The sequence below is a fragment of the Hyperoodon ampullatus genome, assembly GCF_949752795.1.
Source record: "Hyperoodon ampullatus genome assembly, chromosome: 1".
Lineage (NCBI taxonomy): Eukaryota > Metazoa > Chordata > Mammalia > Artiodactyla > Ziphiidae > Hyperoodon > Hyperoodon ampullatus.
In genome coordinates this window covers 191,992,942-192,015,158 of record NC_136914.1, presented here as the reverse complement: position 1 = coordinate 192,015,158, position 22,217 = coordinate 191,992,942, and the positions used below count along the sequence as shown (strand labels likewise).

General features: G+C 39.8%; 1 protein-coding gene across 1 annotated transcript; it reads right to left on the bottom strand.

Moving 5' to 3' along the window:
- Window positions 1-79: 79 nt before the first annotated feature.
- On the bottom strand, window positions 80-21,515 carry LIPM (lipase family member M; the record flags this gene model as incomplete). The annotated part of the gene is made up of 9 exons (XM_079698354.1): window positions 21,354-21,515; window positions 17,778-17,895; window positions 10,347-10,545; window positions 8,862-8,971; window positions 7,807-7,943; window positions 7,526-7,672; window positions 5,936-6,007; window positions 4,345-4,416; window positions 80-325 (listed from the first exon to the last, which is right to left on the bottom strand). Exons 1-9 carry the CDS (start codon window positions 21,498-21,500, stop codon window positions 80-82), a joined length of 1,248 nt encoding a protein of 415 aa, XP_079554480.1. The 5' UTR covers window positions 21,501-21,515.
- Between the last annotated feature and the right edge of the window lie 702 nt (window positions 21,516-22,217).

Below are 22,217 nucleotides of genomic sequence, written 5' to 3'. Positions count from 1 at the left end.
ACCCTGGCCCCATCTTTCATGAGGTTTTTCCTAAGACTTATCATTATCAGATGCTTCACAAGCTGACACTGATAGTTCCCTAGGAAATACTGGTCTCTTCCTGCTTCATCAGATGTATTATTTCATTGTACATACGGTGAGGAGCATCCAGACCCCAGATGAAATCCACGTGAGCCCATTCAGGAATGTTCTTATGGTAGATGATGTTGGTCACCTCGGAGAGCAGTATTCTCACGTCTTCTGGGTTTGAAAGCCAGTCCTGACCCCCAGTCCACATTGCTGTAGGGATCGTCATGTCTCTAACTTTGTACCTTACAGGAGCTGGCTAGAGTAAAGGAATAGTTTTTAACTGTAGATAACATTTGGACTTCCAGACTCATAATTTACTTTTCTAATAAACACAGTAAATATGCCTTGTGTTGTAATGAAAGGTGCGTGGGCACTAAAGCCATATAGAACTGCATTAAGAGTTTCTGCTCCAACCCCTACTTGAAGGAAAAAAATTGACTTAGCCTCACTGAACCTCAGTTTCTTCATCTGCAAAATGGGGATGATATCTGAACTAATTTACTAGATTAACTGAGAAAACATCTCAATTGCCTAGCACTTTAGGCATTACATGGTCAATTCTTTTCCTTCCTATTAATAAATATTTAACACACAAAGTGCCTTTTAAAAGTTAATGCTCCTATCTTTTTCAAAGATAATTTCACAAAGTTTCATGAGGACAGATTTGGAGATACTCTACAGAGAAAGGCAAGAGGATGGAAACTACTGAAAAGGACTTGGGTGTTCACAGGGGTTTTCTGTCCTAACAGAAAGCCCTTGGGGCACACCCAGCTTGACTGTGTCTCCAGAAACATGGGGAAGTCAATGGCACTGGAACTCAGGGAGTTGGACCAAAAGGAGATAAAAATTAGATTCCAGGTCCAGTCCCACATCACCCAAAGAAGGTTACCTAGGATTCCTAATTCTTGAGAACTTCCCTTATTCAAACAGATCTGCTAGATCAAGCTGGCTGACTGAGAGCCCTTGAGGTTAACCAACACTCAGAACTTTCAACAGATATGTCAAGGTTCACTTCTCACTCAGAAAATCCACCTGGGAGCCGGGGTTCCAATCCCGGCAGTCCTTGTTTCTCTTTGTGGCTTTTAAGAATTTGAAGTTATAGCATCTGATACTGTGAGTTATAATAAGACATATGTATGTGGTCTTCATCCACATTTGTGGTACAGAGCTCCTAATAACCCTCGGAGTTTCCTAAGTGACAGGAGCCATAAAGGTGTGTTTTGTGACGTTAATGAGGTGATTTTTTTTTTTTTTTTTTTTTTTTGCGGTATGCGGGCCTCTCATTGTTGTGGCCTCTCCCGTTGCGGAGCACAGGCTCCGGATGCGCAGGCTCAGCGGCCATGGCTCACGGGCCCAGCCACTCCGAGGCATGTGAGATCATCCCGGACTGGGGCACGAACCCATGTCCCCTGCATCGGCAGGCGGACTCCCAACCACTGCGCCACCAGGGAAGCCCAATGAGGTGATTTTTTGAACAGGATGGAGGCTGAGCTCCAGAAGTTGAGGCAAGCAAGTGATTAGAGAGTTGGAAATTTCAGTCCCATTCATGACCTCTGGAGAGGGGTGATGGGCTGGAGATTGAGTTCAATCGCCAGTGGCCAATGATTTAACCAATTAGACCTCTCTAAGGAAGCCTCCACAAAACCCCAAAAGGAGCCTCCAGGTTGGTGAACACGTGAAAGTGTGGGGAGAGTGGCCCCATGGAAAAGCCATGGAAGCTCTGCTCCCCTTCCCTTGCTCAGTGCATCTCTTTTATCTGGCTGTTCCTGAGTTATATCTTTTTATAATAAACCAATAATCTAGTAAGCAAAGTGTTTCTCTGAGTTCTATGAGCCAATCTAGCAAATTAATCAAACCTCAGCCTGAGACGGGGGTCATGGGAACCTCTGAATTATAGCCAGTGGGTCAGACACACAGGTGACAAGCTGGGCTTGCGATTGGCATCTGAACTGGAGGATAGTCTTGTGGGACCGAGCCCTCAACCTGTGGAATCTGATGTTATCTCTGGGTAGACAGTGTCAGAATTGAGTTAAACACTAAGTCACCCACCTGGTGTTGGAGAATTGTTTGTTCATGTGGAGAAACTCCCCTCCACACACATATACTGGAATTTGGTGGTCAGACCTGTCTTTTATAGATTAACTTAGATACGAAAGGTTGGAATACTCGATGGAGCCTGTATTATGTTCTTCTCATCTAACAGGTGAAAAGACTGAACTGAATGTCAGGTCTAGCTCTAAGGCTCTGTGAATCTATGACACCTTTTTGCATGTATGTTTTCTCTTTCTTTCCATGACCATTTTCTGGCACCTGCTCTGCACAAGTCACTTTCTCTCTAACTCATGACCTTAAATGTTGATAAATTAAATCTTATCTTGGAACTGGGATGCTTTCTCTAAAGATACATTTTAGGAAACAATGAAGAAGGATCTTAAAAATGTAGCTGGTACCTGTGATTGAGAGTTTGCTATTCAGAGGCACGACAGTGGTCTGTCCAATTTCTGAGACTTTTATATCTATATATACAGAAGTATATCTACAGAAGTGGATGTTAAGTGTGATATGAGACTCTCAAAGATTAGCCTGTGTGTGTATTCTGCTCCCTCCAGCTTTATGTGTGTGGTCAATATTTGCTTACATCCTCACACAATCTAACCAGTAATCTTCAGTGAAGGTTTTTTTTGCGGTACACGGGCCTCTCACTGTTGTGGCCTCTCCTGTTGCGGAGCACAGGCTCTGGACGTGCAGGCTCAGCGGCCATGGCTAATGGGCCCAGTCGCTCCGCAGCATGTGGGATCTTCCCGGACTGGGGCACAAACCCGTGTCCCCTGCATCGGCAGGCAGACTCTCAACCACTGTGCCACCAGGGAAGCCCCAGTGAAGGTTTTATGCTTAGAAAAGTTTAATACTCATTTCTAATTCTCCATAACTTTTGTTTTAAATTTTATTCCACAACATTGATTATACACACAGATTTTCTTGGGTAATATTTTTTTATATTTTTCACTTGCAAATTACAGATTCATTAAAAGTGTGACCAGTGAGAACTCTTACATGTTATCTAGTCCAGTAATTTTTATTTTAAAGAGAAAGAGATTGAGGCCTGAAGAATCAAAGCAGCCTAGCCATGATCATACAAATTTGTAGTGCAGAGGCAAAACGAATACAGTAATTCTCACTTGTCATTAATACTCTTTTTACTGTACCATGAACCAACCTCACCCCTGCCATCCTCATTTGTGGTTTTCTTCTGTTGTTGTTGTTGTTTTTAATCTTGAAAGATGCTCTAGTAGCCACCACAGACTACACCCTTCCCTTCACTAAGTCTACCCATCTTGCTCCTAAGAAGCCCCGTGCCTTGTTCATGGAGGCAGCCTCATCAAAAAAGTTCTCCTGCTGCATTCTAAAAGTGTTTCTCTTTAACCCTTAAAAGTCTCTTGGCTGGGCTTCTCTGGTGGCTCAGTGGTTCGGAATCTGCCTGCTAATTCAGGGGACACAGGTTCAAGCCCTGGTCCAGGAAGATCCCACATGCCGTGGAGCAACTAAGCCCGTGCACCACAACTACTGAGCCTGCCCACCACAACTACTGAGCCTGTGCACCTAGAGCCCGTGATCCGCAACAAGAGAAGCCCATGCACCGCAACAAAGAGTAGCCCCTGCTCATCTCAACTAGAGAAAGCCCTCGAGGAGCAACGAAGACCCAACACAGCCAAAAAAAAAAAAAAAAAAAAATTCTCTTGGCTAAGCTTTGAACTTTTCCATTTTCAAATGAAGTCGAACCAGAGCTAATTACTTTTTACTTGAATTCTTTCTTTTTCATATTCTTTTCCATTGTATTCCCTGTGCTGTATAGTAGGACACATTGTTGTTTATCCATGCTATATATAATAGTTTGCCTCTGCTAATCCCAAACTCCCAATCTATCCCTCCCCCCATCCCCCTCCCCCCTTGGCAACCACAAGTCTGTTCTCTATGTCTGTGAGTCTCTTTCACAGATAAGTTCATTTGTGTCATATTTTAGATTCTACATATAAGTGATATTGTATGGTGTTTGTCTTTCTCTATCTGACATACTTCACTTAGTATGATAATCTCTATGTCCATCCATGTTGCTGCAAATGGCATTATTTCATTCTTTTTTATGCCTGAGTAGTATTCCATTCTACTTGAATTCTTGTATTTTATTCCTATTTCTAGAATAAACTGCCAGTATAACTTCCCTCTCACACATTTCAAAAGGATATATTTTCAGCAGATGGTATTTGCTTTTGTTACCTGATTTCCTTTTTCCAGATTCTTGGTCTCACTGCCCCAGTCAAATGCCCGAAGTTCCCCAGAATTCACTGCCTAAAAGGAAACAAAAATTTACATGACATTCAAATGTGTCACGGGATAACGGTGGGAGGAGGGGTGAAAATGTGCTACCAAGTCTGCAATTGTGAGGGAAGCAGAGAACAAAGGCTGAGGCTGCTCTACGGTTCAAGTTTAGGATAATCTTCGGGAGAGTGTAAAGGCAAGAATAAGGTCCTTTCAGGGAGAAAAATGTGCTATAGAAATACTTGACCACCATATTATACAACTCCAAAAAGTGTATCCCCATTGTAGTCTATGTAGGGGGATATCCTGCACAACTCTGTAGGCTACAGTGGGAGAGCAACCCCTAGAGTTGTGCAACGTGGTGATTCTGGGAGAAGATGACCAACATTTAATCCAGGGTAGAATTCTTCTTTGGTTTTGATGATAAAATCTCTCTCTCTCTCTCTCTGTCTCTGTCTCTGTCTCTTTCTCTCTCTTTCACACACGTACTAAAACATAACAATAACATTTGAAGAAAAATTTGACTAGGTTCTAAGTTGTTAGAAAAACAGATAGGACCAATATTTATGATTCATAGGTGTCATCATCACTATTAAAACTTTTTGCTCGAGTTAAAAGTCTCCCATTTTTTTTTAACAAAGTTGTAGTTTTAGTAAGTGAGAATCTAAGGTTAGTGATGCTCAGCTCTCTGTCCTATGTACATTCTTATTTCCACAGCCAATTGGGGTCACTCTATAGTATCATCTATAATGAGCAACATTAGGTTCAGTGCTTCATCACATGTGAAAGAATAATTAGCAGTCACATTGTCCTTGAATTAATTCTGAAGGAACCCACCACACAGCACCTAGAGACAGTTCCTGTGACTGGTAATCAGGACATTCCCTCCTGTGACCCCAGGTGAAGTCTGCGGCACAAAAGACTCCTGTGAAAATCTCCTTGGGTAATTAGGTCCACATTTGCATTTCTATGACTACTTGACCATACTGTCTTGCTGGAAGAGCCGAAAGGAGAATGTGGAAAAGTGATCTCCAGCCTCAACTTTTTTTTTTTTTTTTTTTTTTTTGCGGTACACGGGACTCTCACTCTTGTGGCCTCTCCCGTTGCGGAGCACAGGCTCCGGACGCGCAGGCTCAGCGGCCATGGCTCACGGGCCCAGCCACTCCATGGCATGTGGGATCTTCCCAGACCTGGGCACGAACCCGTGTCCCCTGCATCAGCAGGTGGACTCTCAACCACTGCGTCACCAGGGAAGCCCCCAGCCTCATCTTTGAGATGGCTAGAGACTGAGAAAGGTCTCACTTGAACCATCTGAATTCACACTTTTAAGGTCCACTAAAGATGTCCTAGGGCCAATCCTTTCCTCCCATATCCTGAAAAGTTTCAGTGTTCTAGATCAAGCTCACAGTTGAAAAAGCGTTGACAGAATCACGAGTCATCTTGGAATAAATGTGAAATAACCCCTGGGCTGTCCAAAGGGCCTCCTTTAACTATTCCAGACAAACTGCACAAAGACCGTTAACAAAGACTACAAATTCAGCATCCTTACCTGTCTCCAGTGCAGGATATTTTGCACAGATGTTCCAGCAGGTGTGTGAGCGACATATACATTTGCTCGGCTCTGTAATAAAGCATGAGTAGTTTGTGGGACGTGGAAAAACTCACAAGATGTGCGCCTTGTCAAGACCAAATCTACAGGCTATCAGACTAAGAAATGGGAACATCATTAAAGTATCAGCATTTATCTATGAAACAGGAATATACACATGCACATAAGTAAAAAAAAATGCCACTAAATGTATCCTATATTCTTCATCAGAGAAAAGCTTCTCATTAGACATCTTGACTTCATCTTTTAAAAAACTTTCTTAGAGTAATTAAAGATGAAGGCTCAGGAACTGGGTCTGTATTCAAATCTCACCTCTGCTATATAACTTTTAGGTGAAATTGGGAACATTACTTAATCCACTAAGTCTAATCTATAAAGTGGGAATATTGATAATACCTGTGTCATAGGGTTGTTACGGGGACTAACAGCCTGGCATATAATAAAATGCTTATCAAAAGGTAGCCATTAATTGTATCATTAATTAAAAAGAAAAAAATCCTCAGGAATTAAAAACATGCTCCTCCAGCTGTTGGCAGATAGCTCCCTCGCTGTCTGGTGTCCTTGGGGGTATTCTTCCCTCTGCAGAGAGCTGCCCTGCCAATATCTCCCGATTACTGGTGTTGTTTGCATTAAATGACTAGTTGATATGGGGGTATAAAGACCCAGCCCTCTGATGTTAACTTGGGACAATTCTGAAGGGTCATCCCATTTTCACAGATCCCTAGAGGATCAACTGAGGTTCCCACTGGCACTGCATCACAGCTGGACTTTTTGTGTGTGTGTGTGTGTGTGCGGTACGCGGGCTTCTCACTGCTGTGGCCTCTCCCGTTGCGGAGCACAGGCTCCGGATGCGCAGGCTCAGCGGCCATGGCTGATGGGCCCAGCCGCTCCGCGGCATGTGGGATCTTCCCGGACCGGGGCACGAACCCGTGTCCCCTGAATCGGCAGGTGGACTCCCAACTACTGCGCCACCAGGGAAGCCCTGGACTTCTTTTTATCCACCAAATCCTGTTTCCTTCCCTTCTCTAGATGTTTTCCCAAGGGCCTAACCCCAAATCATTCTGCACACGAATCTCCATCTCACAGTATGCTTCCTGGGGAACCCACTGTCACACTCACCAAGTCGTAGCTATGCCTTAGCCAAACCGAAACTCCCAGACAGCCTATCACAGGACTTAAGCTACAAACCGGAAGCACCCGAGTAGAAAGAAGAAGTAGGTGACGCATGGCAGTTTTCTCTTTTGACTTCTGGGTTCTATTTTGCATCTGTTGATTCACTGTAGTAAAGCTGCTTTCAGACCTCTTCGATCTTTAATCTATGACGTTAATGTGTAGTCATGCCCTTGTGTTAACCTTGACTCAGACCACATTGAAGCGTTTTCCACATATTATTACGATTTGAAGAAAACGGAGTTTCTTGGAGGATCGTTTCTCTAAGTCTTCCCTGGCATTAACTCACCCTCAAGGAGCGAGACTAATAACTCCTCGCTTTGCTTTGGGACAGTGAGAATTCACTAAGCTCCCACTTACCATGTTCATGTTGCTTGTGTTAAATCCTCCCAGGAGTAACATGATGTTGCTACACATCTGATCAATAATCACCTGCCCGCAAAGGTAAATAACAAACTGTCTGAGAAATCTGGTCTGGTAGAGAAATTCTTTTTTACCAAACAATCCCTGTAAAAATATGAAATGGAATAGTCATTACATTACAGTCAAAAGAAGTGTCTCTAACGTAGAAGTGTATGTCTTAGCAAATGGGCTGGAAAACTCTTGTGCATAGACAAGGAATTTTCTGAGGAGTCACACACCTTGATGATCACATCTGGCAGCAACAAAAATTTGGCCCCAGGGCTTTTTGCATGTTTAACAGTAGCTATGGGTGCTAAAGCAAAATACATTCTTATTTTCTGAGCCAGCTCTGGCATAGTGGAAAATGCAATAAAGCCTGCAAAAGAGAAATATGTCAGCATGGATATTGAATATCCTAGAACTAATAAAGTGCTTATTTTACTTTTATCAAGATATTTCAGCAATTACATGTGACTGTGTTTTAACTCTCCTGTGAAATTATAAGCTCCTTGACAGGGAAAACAACAGCAGCAACAACTGCTCTGTGTTCCCTCTGACATTTAGATACTTGTTGCCCAGTACTAGGTTCTCAGTGAATTATTAAATTAAATTATTGAGTCCAATAACATGGACTTTGAGAGGTAACTATATGTTAGACACTTTGCAGGAGACTTTCATGGCTCTTGTTTAATTCTCAGATTCTTGGGGATATTTTTAATAAATCTTTACAGTGAGAGAAATCGAGAGTTAAAGAAATTGTCTTGTTTATTGATAAGAAGCATGTTCTGTAACATAATGGGTGTTGAGATAGCAGAGTTTTGCTTGTTTTCCTGGAGCTCTAACTTTTCCGGAACCCAAATTGGAACATAATCTAGTAGACAAGTTGTCTAGTGAACTGGATTCCAACTCTTATTTCTGCCATAGACTAGGTATGGGACACTGGTTAAGTCTAGGTATAGGTTTCTATACCTGTAAAATAGAGACTAATTCTCCCAATGACAAAGGGACAATCTCTTTGGAGCCTTTGGGAGGAAAAGACTATCATATACAGCCAGGACATGGCCACTATATTTGAAATACTATGTGTCTATTTCAAAAGAGCCTGTATACTCTGTTTAAGCTGATATTTGCAGGTTGTGGAGAAAGGTGGGCAGAGAGAAACTAGAATCCCGTGACCCTGAAGCGGATAAGGCCAGATCAGAGAGAAGTATGCGATGCCTGATCCCAGGCCTGGCTGTGCGCCATTTGCTCACATTTCTTCTGAGTATACAAACCTGATTTTTTTGGAACCTACCCATGGTGGTACCCTGTGAATAGCCGACATAATAGATATTTTCCTGGCCTGTTTTCTGCAAAATAAAGTTTATGACTGCAGGAAGGTCAAACCTAGCCATCTCATCATAACTACAAGGGGAAAAGACAAAGTTATATGAAAAATTATAATCAGAACAAACAAAAGCAGCCCCCATGGTTTACAAACAATGCCTTGAATTGTTGACCCCATCAGCTTGTTACTGTGCCCCTTACAACACTCAGAATGGACTTGTTTCAAACCTGTGATGCATGGGTGCCTCTGGGGTCACAGGCTGTTAGCAAGCTGCTGTTTTCTCTAGATATTATCATAGAGAAATAACCGTCTTAATGAACATTTTGTGAGCATAGGCTCCACCTGCTGGTGGAGATGTCCTCTTATTCTATTAGCAGAACAGCACAGAGCCATTCAGATTCTTTATATGAAAAGTATTAAAAATGCTGCAGGGGCCTTTCTCTGGTGAAATGGATAAAGAGAAAGTTGAATATCAATAGGTAATTTAAATAAAAACACTAAAAAACTTTTGTAAGAGTGTGAGAGATGTGTTAATCAAATTGATGGTCCCTAAGGCTTATTATTTCCCAGTATATTTTTAATACTGCCTGGCCTCATCTCCTTCTGGGGGTACTAGTCCTTGTCATCACTCAGGGAAGAGTTAGTCCCAGGATATTCATCTGAAGGGAAAGGAACTTACACTTCTCCCATTCCAGTCTCAATCACCTAACACCAACCACTATTCTCATCCCATTCACCAGACTAACCTTCTACTTGGGGAACCCCATTTACATAATCCAAAGAATCACTAGTCAGTTAAGCCAATTGGGAGATATTATGTTGGGATATTGATGAGCCAACCAAAGTAAATTATCTACATACCAGAAGCCATAATTCTTTTTTTTAAACATCTTTATTGGAGTATAATTGCTTTATTGGAGTATAATTGCTTTATAAATGCTTTATAACAAAGTGAATCAGCTATACATATACATATATCCCCATATCTCCTCCCTCTTGCGTCTCCCCCCCACCCTCCCTATCCCACCCCTCTAGGTGGTCACAAACCACCTAGCTGATCTCCCCGTGCTATGCGGCTGCTTCCCACTAGCTATCTATTTTATGTTTGGTAGTGTATATATGTCCACGCTACTCTCTCACTTTGTCACAGCTTACCCTTCCCCCTCTCCGTGTCCTCAAGTCCGTTCTCTAGTAGGTCTGTGTCTTTATTCCCGTCTTACCCCTAGGTTCTTCATGACCTTTTTTTTTTTTCTTAGATTGCATATATATGTGTTAGCATACAGTATTTGTTTTTCTCCTTCTGACGTACTTCACTCTGTATGACAGACTCTAGGTCTATCCACCTCACTACAAATAACTCAATTTCGTTTCTTTTTATCAGAAGCCATAATTCTTTACCCAGTTCTCCTAAAGCCATCCATGTCCACCTCCACTCTCAAGATTTTCATATACCTGAAAGCCCAGAACTCATCTTGGTCTATGGAGAGGGTCTTGTGTTTCCGAGACCAGGTGTTTCCCCTGCTGTTCCCCAGCCACACATCAAAACCTGCATCTGCCAGAATGAAGCCCAGGCTGTTGTTGGGCAGGTTGGAAATCCAGTTGCTAGCATCTCCAAGCAGGCCATGCTGCAGTAACACCACAGGCCTGGGACCTACAAAGAAGTGAATTTCAACAGCGTGAAATATTCTGCACCTTTCTCGTTATCCTTTAATGTGCGAAAGATTTCAAGTTAGACAAACCTGTGTTCGAATCTGGATTCAGCTGCTTGCTAGCTTGATTATCTTGGCCAGTTACTTAACCTTTCTGTGCCTTGATTGCCTCGTGAAAAAAATAGTATTTTTGTTATGATTAAATAAAATAATACACAAGAAGCAGATGGCACAACATATGGACACCAAGGGGGAAAGCGGGGGTGGGAGTAGTGGTGGTGGTGGGATGAATTGGGAGATTGGGATTGATGTATATACACTAACATGTATAAGATAGATAAGTAATAAAAACCTGCTGTATAAAAAATAATAAAATTCAAAAAAAAAAAGAAACAGATGGCACAATGCCTGGCACAGAGAAAGAATCAATAAAGTTTGGCCTCTATTGTTGCTTTTGTGTAGTTATTATTATTACTAGACTTGTCTGGGATCAGAGAAAATTGGAAGTGCCCCAGGAGGTAGTATAGTATAATGATTAAGATAATTATATATAATAATCATAGCTACTATATATTAATAAAAAGAAATTATGTTATTATATATTAATATATTATTTATATATTATAGAATTATACATGAATATATGTGTATATATTAATGTCATAATATAAATAATGTATACTATATAACATTTCTATTAACATAAAATTAATATACTATATAAAATTAATATATATTATATAGTACTATAGAGTATATATAATTATTGACATACTGTTAATATACACACATAAAAATACATATATACACAAATATATTTAATATATTATATATTTGCTATATTAATAATAAAAACATATTATATATAATTATTAATATTGCCATATATACACGGATATGTGTATATATATTACCACATATATACATATATATGTGTATATATGTTAATATTACCAGATATATACATATATATGTGTGTGTATACATATATATGTGTGTGTATATATATATATATGTATATATATGTAATGGTTTGATGATTACAGGCCCTCATGTGAAAAGGACCTACAAGCCAACCTGATAAAATAAAAGTTTAAAAAGTCTTTTTAAAAAAAATTATTTATTTTGTTTTTGGCTGTGTTGAGTCTTCGTTGCCGCATGAGGGCTTTCTCTAGTTGCGGCGAGTGGGGGCTACATTTTGTTGTGGTGCGCAGGCTTCAAACTGCGGTAGCTTCTCTTGTTGCAGAGCATGGGCTCTAGGCGCGAGGGCTTCAGTTGCTGTGGCTCTCAGGCTCTAGAGCGCAGGCTCAGTAGTTGTGGCGCATGGGCTGAGTTGCTCCGCGGCATGTGGGATCTTCCAGGACCAGAGCTCAAGTCCATATTCCCTGCATTGGCAGGCGGATTCTTAACCACTGCGACACCATGGAAGTGCCTAAAAAGTCTTTTGTCACAAGCTTATAGACATCTTTCAGTTGTTTTCAGGATGAATTTCACTGGCCCTCTTTTTTTTAACATCTTTATTGGAGTATAATTGCTTTACAATGTTGTGTTAGTTCCTGCTGTATAACAGAGTGAATCAGCTATTTGTATACATATATCCCCATATCCCCTCTCTCTTGCCTCTCCCTCCCACCCTCCCTATCCCACCCCTCTAGGTGGTCACAAAGCACTGAGCAGATCTCCCTGTGCTATGTGGCTGCTTCCCACTAGTTATCTGTTTTACATTTGGTAGCATATATATGTCAGTGCCACTCTCTCACTTCGTCCCAGCTTACCCTTCCCCCTCCCCGTGTCCTCAAGCCCATTCTCTACATCTTTGTCTTTATTCCTGTCCTGCCCTAGGTTCTTTAGAAACATTTTTTTTTTTAGATTCTATATATATGTGTTAGCATATGGTATTAGTTTTTTTCTTTCTGACTTACTTCACTTTGTACGACAGTCTCTAGGTACATCCACCTCACTACATATAACTCAAGTTCGTTCCTTTTTATGGCTGAGTAATATTCCATTGCATGTCTGTGTGTATCTTCTTTTTCCATTCATCTGTCAGTGGACACTTAGGTTGCTTCCATGTCCTGGCTATTGTAAATAGTGCTGCAATGAACACTGTGGTACGTGACTCTTTTTGAATTGTGGTTTTCTCATGGTATATGCCCAGTAGTAGGATTGCTGGGTCATATGGTAGTTCTATTTTTAGTTTTTTAAGGAACCTCCATACTATTCTCCATAGTGGCTGTATCAATTTACATTCCCACCAACAGTGCAAGAGGGTTGCCTTTTCTCCACACCCTCTCCAGCATTTATTGTTTGTAGATTTTTTGATGATGGCTATTCTGACCTGTGTGAGGTGATATCTCATTGTAGTTTTGATTTGCATTTCTCCAATGATTAGTGATGTTGAGCATCTTTTCATGTATTTGTTGGCCATCTGTATGTCTTCTTTGGAGAAATGTCTATTTAGGTCTTCTGCCCATTTTTGGATTGGTTTGTTTGTTTTTTGATATGGAGCTGCATGAGCTGCTTGTATATTTTGGAGATTAATCCTTTGTCAGTTGCTTCGTTTGCAAATATTTTCTCCCATTCTGGGGGTTGTCTTTTCGTTTTCTTTATGGTTTCTTTTGCTGTGCAAAAGCTTTTAAGTTTCATTAGGTCCCATTTGTTTATTTTTGTTTCTATTTCCATTTCTCTAGGAGGTGGGTCAAAAAGGATCTTCCTGTGATTTATGTCATAGAGTGTTCTGCCTATGTTTTCCTCTAAGAGTTTTATAGTGTCTGGCCTTACATTTAGGTCTTTAATCCATTTTGAGTTTATTTTTGTGTATGGTGTTAGGGAGTGTTCTAATTTCATTCTTTTACATGTAGCTGTCCAGTTTTTCCAGCACCACTTATTGAAGTTGCTGTCTTTTCTACATTGTATATTCTTGCCTCCTTTATCAAAGATAAGGTAACCATATGTATGTGGGTTTTTCTCTGGGCTTTCTATCCTGATCCACTGATCCGTATTTCTGTTTTTGTACTAGTACCATACTGTCTTGATTACTGTAGCTTCGCAGTATGGGCTGAAGTCAGGGAGCCTGATTCCTCCAGTTTTGTTTTTCTTTCTCAATTGCTTTGGCTATTCGGAGTCTTTTTTGTTTCCATACAAATTGTGAAATTTTTTGTTCTAGTTCTGTGAAAAATGCCATTGGTAGTTTGATAAGGATTGAGTTGAACCTGTAGATTGCTTTGGGTAGTATAGTCATTTTCACAATGTTGATTCTTCCAATCCAAGAACATGGTATATCTCTCCATCTGTTCCTATCTTCTTTAATTTCTTTCATCAGTGTCTTATAGTTTTCTGCATACAGGTCTTTTGTCTCCTTAGGTAGGTAGGCATTTTATTCTTTTTGTTGCAATGGCAAATGGGAGTGTTTCCTTAATTTCTCTTTCAGATTTTTCATCATTAGTGTATAGGAATGCAAGAGATTTCTGTGCATTAATTTTGTATCCTGCTTTACCAAATTAATTGATTAGCTATTGTAGTTTTCTGGTAGAGTCTTTAGGATTCTCTATGTATAGTATCATGTCATCTGCAAACAGTGACAACTTTACTTCTTCTTTTCCGATTTGGATTCCCTTTATTTCTTTTTCTTCTCTGATTGCTGTGGCTAAAACTTCCAAAACTATGTTGAATAATAGTGGTGAGAGTGGGCAGCCATGTCTTGTTCCTGATCTTAGTGGAAATGGTTTCAGTTTTTCACCATTGAGAATGATATTGGCTGTGGGTTTGTCAGATATGAGCTTTATTATGATGAGGTAAGTTCCTGCTATGCCTACTTTCTGGAGAGTTTTTATCATAAATGGGTATTGAATTTTGTCAAAAGCTTTTACTGCATTTATTGAGATGATATATGGTTTTTATCCTTCACTTTGTTAATATGGTGTATCACATTGATTGATTTGCATATATTGAAGAATGCTTGCATTCCTGGGATAAACCCCACTTGATCATGATGTATGATCCTTTTAATGTGCCATTGGATTCTGTTTGCTAGTATTTTGTTGACGATTTTGGCATCTGTGTTCATCAGTGATATTAGCATGTAGAAAGCTGGAGTAACAATTCCCATATCAGATGAAATAAACTTTAAAATAAAGACTATTACAAGAGACAAAGAAGGACACTACATAATGATCAAGGAATCAATCCAAGAAGAAGATATAGCAATTGTAAATATTTATGCACCCAACATAGGAGCACCTCAATACATAAGGCAAATGCTAACAGCCATAAAAGGGGAATCGACAGTAACACAATCATAGTAGGAGACTTTAACACCTCACTTTCACCAATGGACAGATCATCCAAAATGAAAATAAATAAGGAAACACAAGCTTTAAGGGACACATTAAACAAGGTGGACTTAATTGGTATTTATAGTACATTCCATCCAAAAATGACAGAATATGCTTTCTTCTTAAGTGCTCATGGAACATTCTCTAGGATAGATCATATCTTGGGTCACAAATCAAGCCTTGGTAAATTTAAGAAAATTCAAATCGTATCAAGCATTTTTTCTGACCACATTGCTATGAGAGTAGCTATCGATTACAGGAAAAAAACTGTAAAAAATACAAACACATGGAGGCTAAAAAATATGCTACTAAATAACCAAGAAATCACTGAAGAAATCAAAGAGGAAATAAAAAAAAACATAGAAACAGATGACAAGGGAAACACGACGGCCCAAAACCTATGGAATGTAGCAAAAGCAGTTCTAAGAGGGAAGTTTATAGCAATACAATCCTACCTCAAGAAACAAGAAAAATCTCAAATAAACAACCTAACCTTGCACCTAAAGCAATTAGAAAAAGAAGAGAAAAATAACACACCAAAGTTAGCAGAAGAAAAGAAATCATAAAAATCAGATCAGAAATAAATGAAAAAGAAATGAAGGAAACGATAGCAAAGATCAATAAAACTAAAAGCTGGTTCTTTGAGAAGATAAACAAAATTGATAAACCATTAGCCAGATTCATCAAGAAAAAAGGGAGAAGACTCAAATCAACAGAATTAGAAATGAAAAAGGAGAAGTAACAACTGACACTGCAGAAATACAAAGGATCATGAGAGATTACTACAAGCAACTATATGCCACTAAAATGGACAACCTGGAAGAAATGGACAAATTCTTAGAAAAGCACAACCTTCCAAGACTGAACCAGGAAGAAATAGAAAATATAAGCAGACGAATAACAAGCACTGAAATTGAAACTGTGATTAAAAATCTTCCAACAAACAAAAGCCCAGGACCAGATGGCTTCACAGGTGAATTCTATCAAACATTTAGAGAAGAGCTAATGCCTATTCTTCTCAAACTCTTCCAAAATATAGCAGAGGGAGGAACACTCCCAAACTCATTCTATGAGGCCACCATCACCCTGATACCAAAACCAGACAAAGATGTCACAAAAAAAGAAAACATTGGCCCTCTTTTTGAAAAGACGGTTAGAAATCTTTTTTTCCTTCATGGCTGGGAGATTTCTTCCTTAAAGAGGCCAACGGGTGCTGCAGGAACAACATCAGACAGTAGAGGGGAGTATTCGGCACCGACTGGACCTTAAAGGCTGTTACCTTGAACTCCAATCTCCTGGGCAATGAGTGAACAGTCTAAATAAACAGGACGTGAGAAAACAAAACTCCATCCATGAATAGGTGCTGAAGGTGACCCCTAAGCTTATGAACTGCCACAGTCTTCCGATTTGTGGAGCTTAGTGAAAAAGTTCTCTCTGTGTCTCCAGGCTATACATGTATTTATATAAAATTCATTCATTCATTCCACATATATTTATTGGCACCTGCCATGTGCTTGGCACTCTTTTAGGTACTTTTTATAGCCTTGAACAAAATCGATAGATTTTCTGTGCCTTCTAAGTTTACATTCTGGTTGGGAGAGACAGATAATAAACAAACAAGCAAATATCTATCATATCAGTGGTGCTATAAGGAAAATTAAGCAGGATTAGGGGCTAAATCTCAGTAGCTGACAAGGGCTTACAATTTTGAATAGGGTGGTCGAAGGAAGAATGGGAAAGAGAAGGCCTGAAAGAGGGGCCAAGGCAAACTGCATGGATATCTGATGAAACAGTGGTCCAGAAGGAGAACTGCAAGTTCAAAGGCACTGAGAGAAGGGCATGCTGGACATATATAAGGCACGGCTGTTCAGCTGGTGTAAAAAAAAGCTGGTTTTCAAAAAGCTGCACAAATATAAATTGGAATAAAATAGAACCCTGCAGCTTCTTTATATCAAAGCCCAATAGCGTTCACCCAGCGTTTTCTGGTCCTAGGTAAGAGCATGGGCTACACTGGCAGACAAATCTTAATTTAAGTGCAGATGTTTCAGCATACTAGCAAGGACTAGCAAAGACTCTCTGGGCAAGTTACTTAACTTCTGTGAGTGGCAGTTTCTCAGAATTATTGTGAAACTTATATGAGACTAACACAAATAAAGCACTTAGCATTGTACCTGGCATACAGAAAGAACACAATAAAGAATTACATTATCTGTACACATGACAGATAATGTAGTTGCTGCTATAAACATAGAGCTAGAGTATTAAAAGGAATAGAGCCAAATAGAGATGAAGGATGGGCAATAGTGTACTATTACACTTTAATAGTAATAAAGGTGAGTTTCTTAAAAGCCAACAATAGCCCAAAATCCCATACAGAAAAAAAAAAGGGATTATATGGAAACACGTACCAAAAATTTAAAATGTACACATACTGCCCAATTCTTTAAAAGACTTTAGTGAAAAGCTGGGCAATGTCTTAAATATTTAAAGGGCTGTCTGGATGAGGAATATAGAGTGTGCTAGGGTGGGCGTCAGATGCCATGGCAGAGTTTGCGTTCTTCATGAGCAAGGGTTGGCATCATCTGCTTAAGAGATCATCAGTGGATATTCTAGAATATCTGTATAGGAGGGGTTTGGGGAATAAATTAAATACTAGAAGGGAACAAGAAATGAACTTTTCTTGAAGGTGTTTTTTGAAAAGCAAACACTATGTTTATTTAAGATAATTGGGGATGGGGCAGTGGTGGAGGGGACTGTGAGGTAGCTGAAGGCATCTTTTGGCTGGAACAATGAGCCCAGTCTGTACCAAGAGCCCAGGCTCCCTCTACACACTCAAATCACAAGGAAGTGTTTAATGTAGGAAGGATTGCTATGATGGGGTAACACAGGGTGAAACATACCTGTCTTCTTAAGTTGCACTAGGCCCTGAGGAATCCTGTTAACAGAAAGGATATACCCATCTTCTGTTGTGACTTCATACTCCTCACAGGGATAACCTTTATGTTGGACGATTTCACTCTATGGAAAAAACACAATTCTTTTTTGAGTTCAGTTCTGTATGGTTATGTTCTCAATGATTATAAGGTAAAAAGTAGATTCCTTGATGCTGGAAGAGATAGACAAGAAATTCCTTGCTTTTCACTAGCTAATTATGTTATTGTAAAAAAAATTAGCAAACCCTCTTCAGTGCTCATTTTCTTTATCTTTAATGTAGAGATTGAACTAGAAGGGTAGTTCTTAATGTGGGCTCTGGACCAAAAGCATAGCATCACTTGGGCACTTGGTAACAATAGCAAATGATCAGTCGCCACTCAAACTTATTGAATTGGGAACTCTGGGGCTGGGGCCCAGCAATTTGTGTCTTAACAAGCTCCTTAGAAAATTCTGATGCACTCTAATATTTGAGAACCACTGGAAAAGAACACTGATTCCAAAACCTGGGTGTGTGTCAGAAACATCTGGGACACTTAAACATAAATATTCCTGGGCCCACTTCGGGTTAGGAATCAGGGAATTCCAATGCAGCCAGTGGGGCAGGACAGCTTATGAGAACCCCTGGTCCATGTATTCCCTAAGTTTCTTTTCCGCTCTAAAACCACAGACTCAAGAGCAGTACAGTTGTTCCTCAGTATCTGCGAGGAATTTGTTCCAAGACACCCCATAGATACCAATATCTGAGGATGGTCAATTCCCTTACATAAAATGGGGTAGTATGTCAGTCCTCCGTATTGGCGAGTTCCGCATTCACGGATATGGAGGTTTGACTGTAGTTCTTAACACCTTTAAGTTAAGGATCCCTCAGTGAATTTGAGGAAAATATAGAAATGGATATACACATGGACACACCATATACTTTCAGGGGTTTCAGATTTCCTGTTCCCTATATATGGACTCCTGGTTAAGGACCCCTACTCCATACAGTTGTTACATACAGAAACTCTTTGTAAAATATAAAGCTGCTGGGCTTCCCTGGTGGCGCAGTGGTTGAGAGTCCGCCTGCCGATGCAGGGGACACGGGTTCGTGCCCCAGTCCGGGAAGATCCCACATGCCGTGGAGCGGCTGGGCCCGTGAGCCATGGCTGCTGAGCCTGCGTGTCCGGAGCCTGTGCTCCGCAACGGGAGAGGCCACAGCAGTGAGAGGCCCGCGTACCGCAAAAAAATTAAAAAAATAAAATAAATAAACAAAAAAATAAAATATAAAGCTGCTGCGATCTCCTCAGTATCCTCAGTTTCTGCCTACTGTAGTTACTTAGAGAAGGAGGGAATTATTTCTATTAGCTGCTGCTTTTAAAGGAACAAAAGAGGAGAAAGCTAAATGCCCAGTGTAGTATACAAGACAAAAGGGCATAATAGTTAAGAGAAAGGCCCTGGGGTCCCACTGCTTGGGTTTTTAAATCCTGGCTCTCACACTAATGCATAAACTAACTGTGTGATCTTTGGAAATTTAGTTAACTTGTCCCTATTCCTCAGTTTATTCAGTTTATTCGTCTGTAAATTAGGTATACCAGTGGCTTATACTCCTTGGGATTATTGCAAAGAATGTGAAAAGATAATGCACATATGACACTAACAAGATTGGCTGGCACATAGTAGGGACTCAATGAGCATTAACTACTACTATAATTAAAAATCACCCCCACCCTCCCTTTCAAGTAACTCCTATTCACATTTCAGAATTCAGGTGAAGAAACCTTTCTTCAGAAAAACTTTCCTAAATTCCCTAAGTCCCCCTATTTTATGTTTTCTTCTTTGATTTCACTTCTCTTGTGATTAGTTTTGAGTGATTAGGAATTGAGTGTCTGTCTTCTCTGCTGGATTGTAAACTCCATGAAATCAGGGCGCTTAGATCTCTCTGTAACCTCAGTGCATAACACAGTATCGGGACCTAATAGGTGCTCAACTAACACTAGCTAGAAAAATACCTGAATGAGGGCAGTTGTATACCAAAATACAGAATAAATTATATCCATATAAATTAGTACTCAGAGTCAAACCAATTCAGACTCTGAAGCACTTTTTATTCTACTTCATTTAATTTATATGAGAGATTACAAGAATTTTCTATCTTACTTTGCCTCTCCATGTATGACTGCTAAATAGCAGAGTCCAATTCATTAGATTTTAGTCTTAGAGCTCCTGAAGCCCAAACAGTGTCTAGGTGCTGGCCACACCCAGTGGGTGAGGCCCAGGGAGATTGGCTCTACCTACAACTAAAGAGATCCCCTTCGCTTAATGACCTAGAGGAATTTGTATGGGAACTTCTCAGGGCCAGAAGGATGGCCCTTAAGGATCTACACCAACTTGCTATCTGGACAAACCATCAAAAGACAGTCAATAGTTGGAATGGTCAAAAGAAACCTGATATTTGGCATTCATGTAGATTCAGAATATTTCTATAGCCTGTCAGAGTTTTAGAATTCATTCAAGGAGGCTTCTGTAAAAAAGGTCTTAAATCTGTATAAAAGCATGTTAAATCTATGATAAATGTATGGAGCATGAACATTACGCACAATCACCTCACTCAACTGGAGGTAGCCTCTCCTTCTCTGGGAGGGTTTATTGCATAGTTGTCACAATTATGAGCTTTGTGTTCTGGCAGGTCCGGATTTAAATTCTAGCTCTACCACCTACCAGGGGTGTGGCCTGATTTGAGTTGTTTAACCTCTTTAATCTCATTTCCTTGATTGGAAAAATGAGTATGGTCCTATCTATGGAATAGGGCAGTGAAGATAAAATCAAAAGCTTTTTCTGACCTATTGAGATGATCAAAAAAAAAAGAGATAAAATCAAACAGTATCTCTACAGCTTTCATCACAATGTCTGCTATGGGATAAGTATTACTATATGGTGGACATTGTTAAAATTCAACTAAGAATGTGAAAGTAAGCCAAAAAGTATTCTCTGAGATACCTAGAAATTTCACTTCATTCATGAAGTTTACTCATAGGAGGACCTCTCTAGCATTCATAGGGGTCCTTTTACTTCTAGTCCACAGAGTTACCAGCTCAAACCAGGATTAAATAGATTAGGGTGGCACAGGGTGTTACTAGAAGTGACTGTCCTGAGAGTATGAAAGGAGGTCTAGCATCTTTCTAATATTGGAAAAAGTAGAAAAAGAACAGAAAGCACGGACAATGTGGAAATAATCATGGGTCTGAGCTTGACCCAAGATACTGCAATGATTTAACTGCTCCTGGAATGAACCTAAGAATTCAAGAAAAAGTTAAACTGTGTTTGAAGCTCAAAGGGATTAAGTCATTTGCCTAAGTTTACTGAAATTGTTGAAGATGAACCCATGTTTACCCACACCCAACTTAGTGTTCTTTCCAGTACAATATGTTAATTTACAACTATGCTCTACTAGCAGAAATCACCACCACATATAAATATAATACACAATGCAGATAATACACAGAGACAAACAATAACATGTAAAGTTCTTTGTTTCCCCCCAAATATGGAAAATCCCAACTTACAACATTCATGAATGCTTCTGGGTCCACAGCTTTAGTTGGCATATGTCCTGAATTCACATTTCTCTGGAACAAATGCGCCACCAGAATCAGAAGCCACATCTCTTTTCTGTGTGAAACAATCCACTCTCTTGACAAGATTTTTGACATGGTCCAACATCTGCATTTATCTGTTCTTGGTAATATAACAACTGATTCTAAAGTCAGAAGAATCTGTAGGTTTAAAAACTCCTTCATATATTTTCCAGCTGTAATTTCTTCTCCAAATTCCGAAGCAACTTAAACAAGCTCGGTTGACAGGAACAAAAGAACATAAAGTAGAATGGAAACAACATCCAGGATGTCCCAATACTACCTGGCTCCGCCCACTCCCTCAAACAACTTGGTGTGTAGAAAGAACTTTCTTTGATGCAACCTGGAGTTATGTGATATGATACAACTCATAAAATCCCTGTTCATCATCAGGTAATATGGACCATAGGAAGCATCATTTTCTTTTTTTCCTAGTTCTTTAAAAAAAATTTTTTTCTTGGAGTATAGTTGATTTACAATGTGGTATCAGTTTCAGGTGTTCAGCAAAGTGAATCTGTTATACGTATACATATATCCACCCTTTTTTAGATTCTTTTCCCATATAGGCCATTATGGAGTATTGAGTGGAGTTCCCTGTGCTATACAGTAGGTCCTTATTAATTATCTATTTTATATACAGTAGTGTGTATACGTCAATCCTAATCTTCCAATTTATCTCCCCCCTTTACCCCCGGTAACCATAAATTTATTTTTTACACCTGTAGAAAATTGTAACTCTATTTCTGTTTTGTAAATAAGTACAAATATCATATGATATCGCTTATATGTGGAATC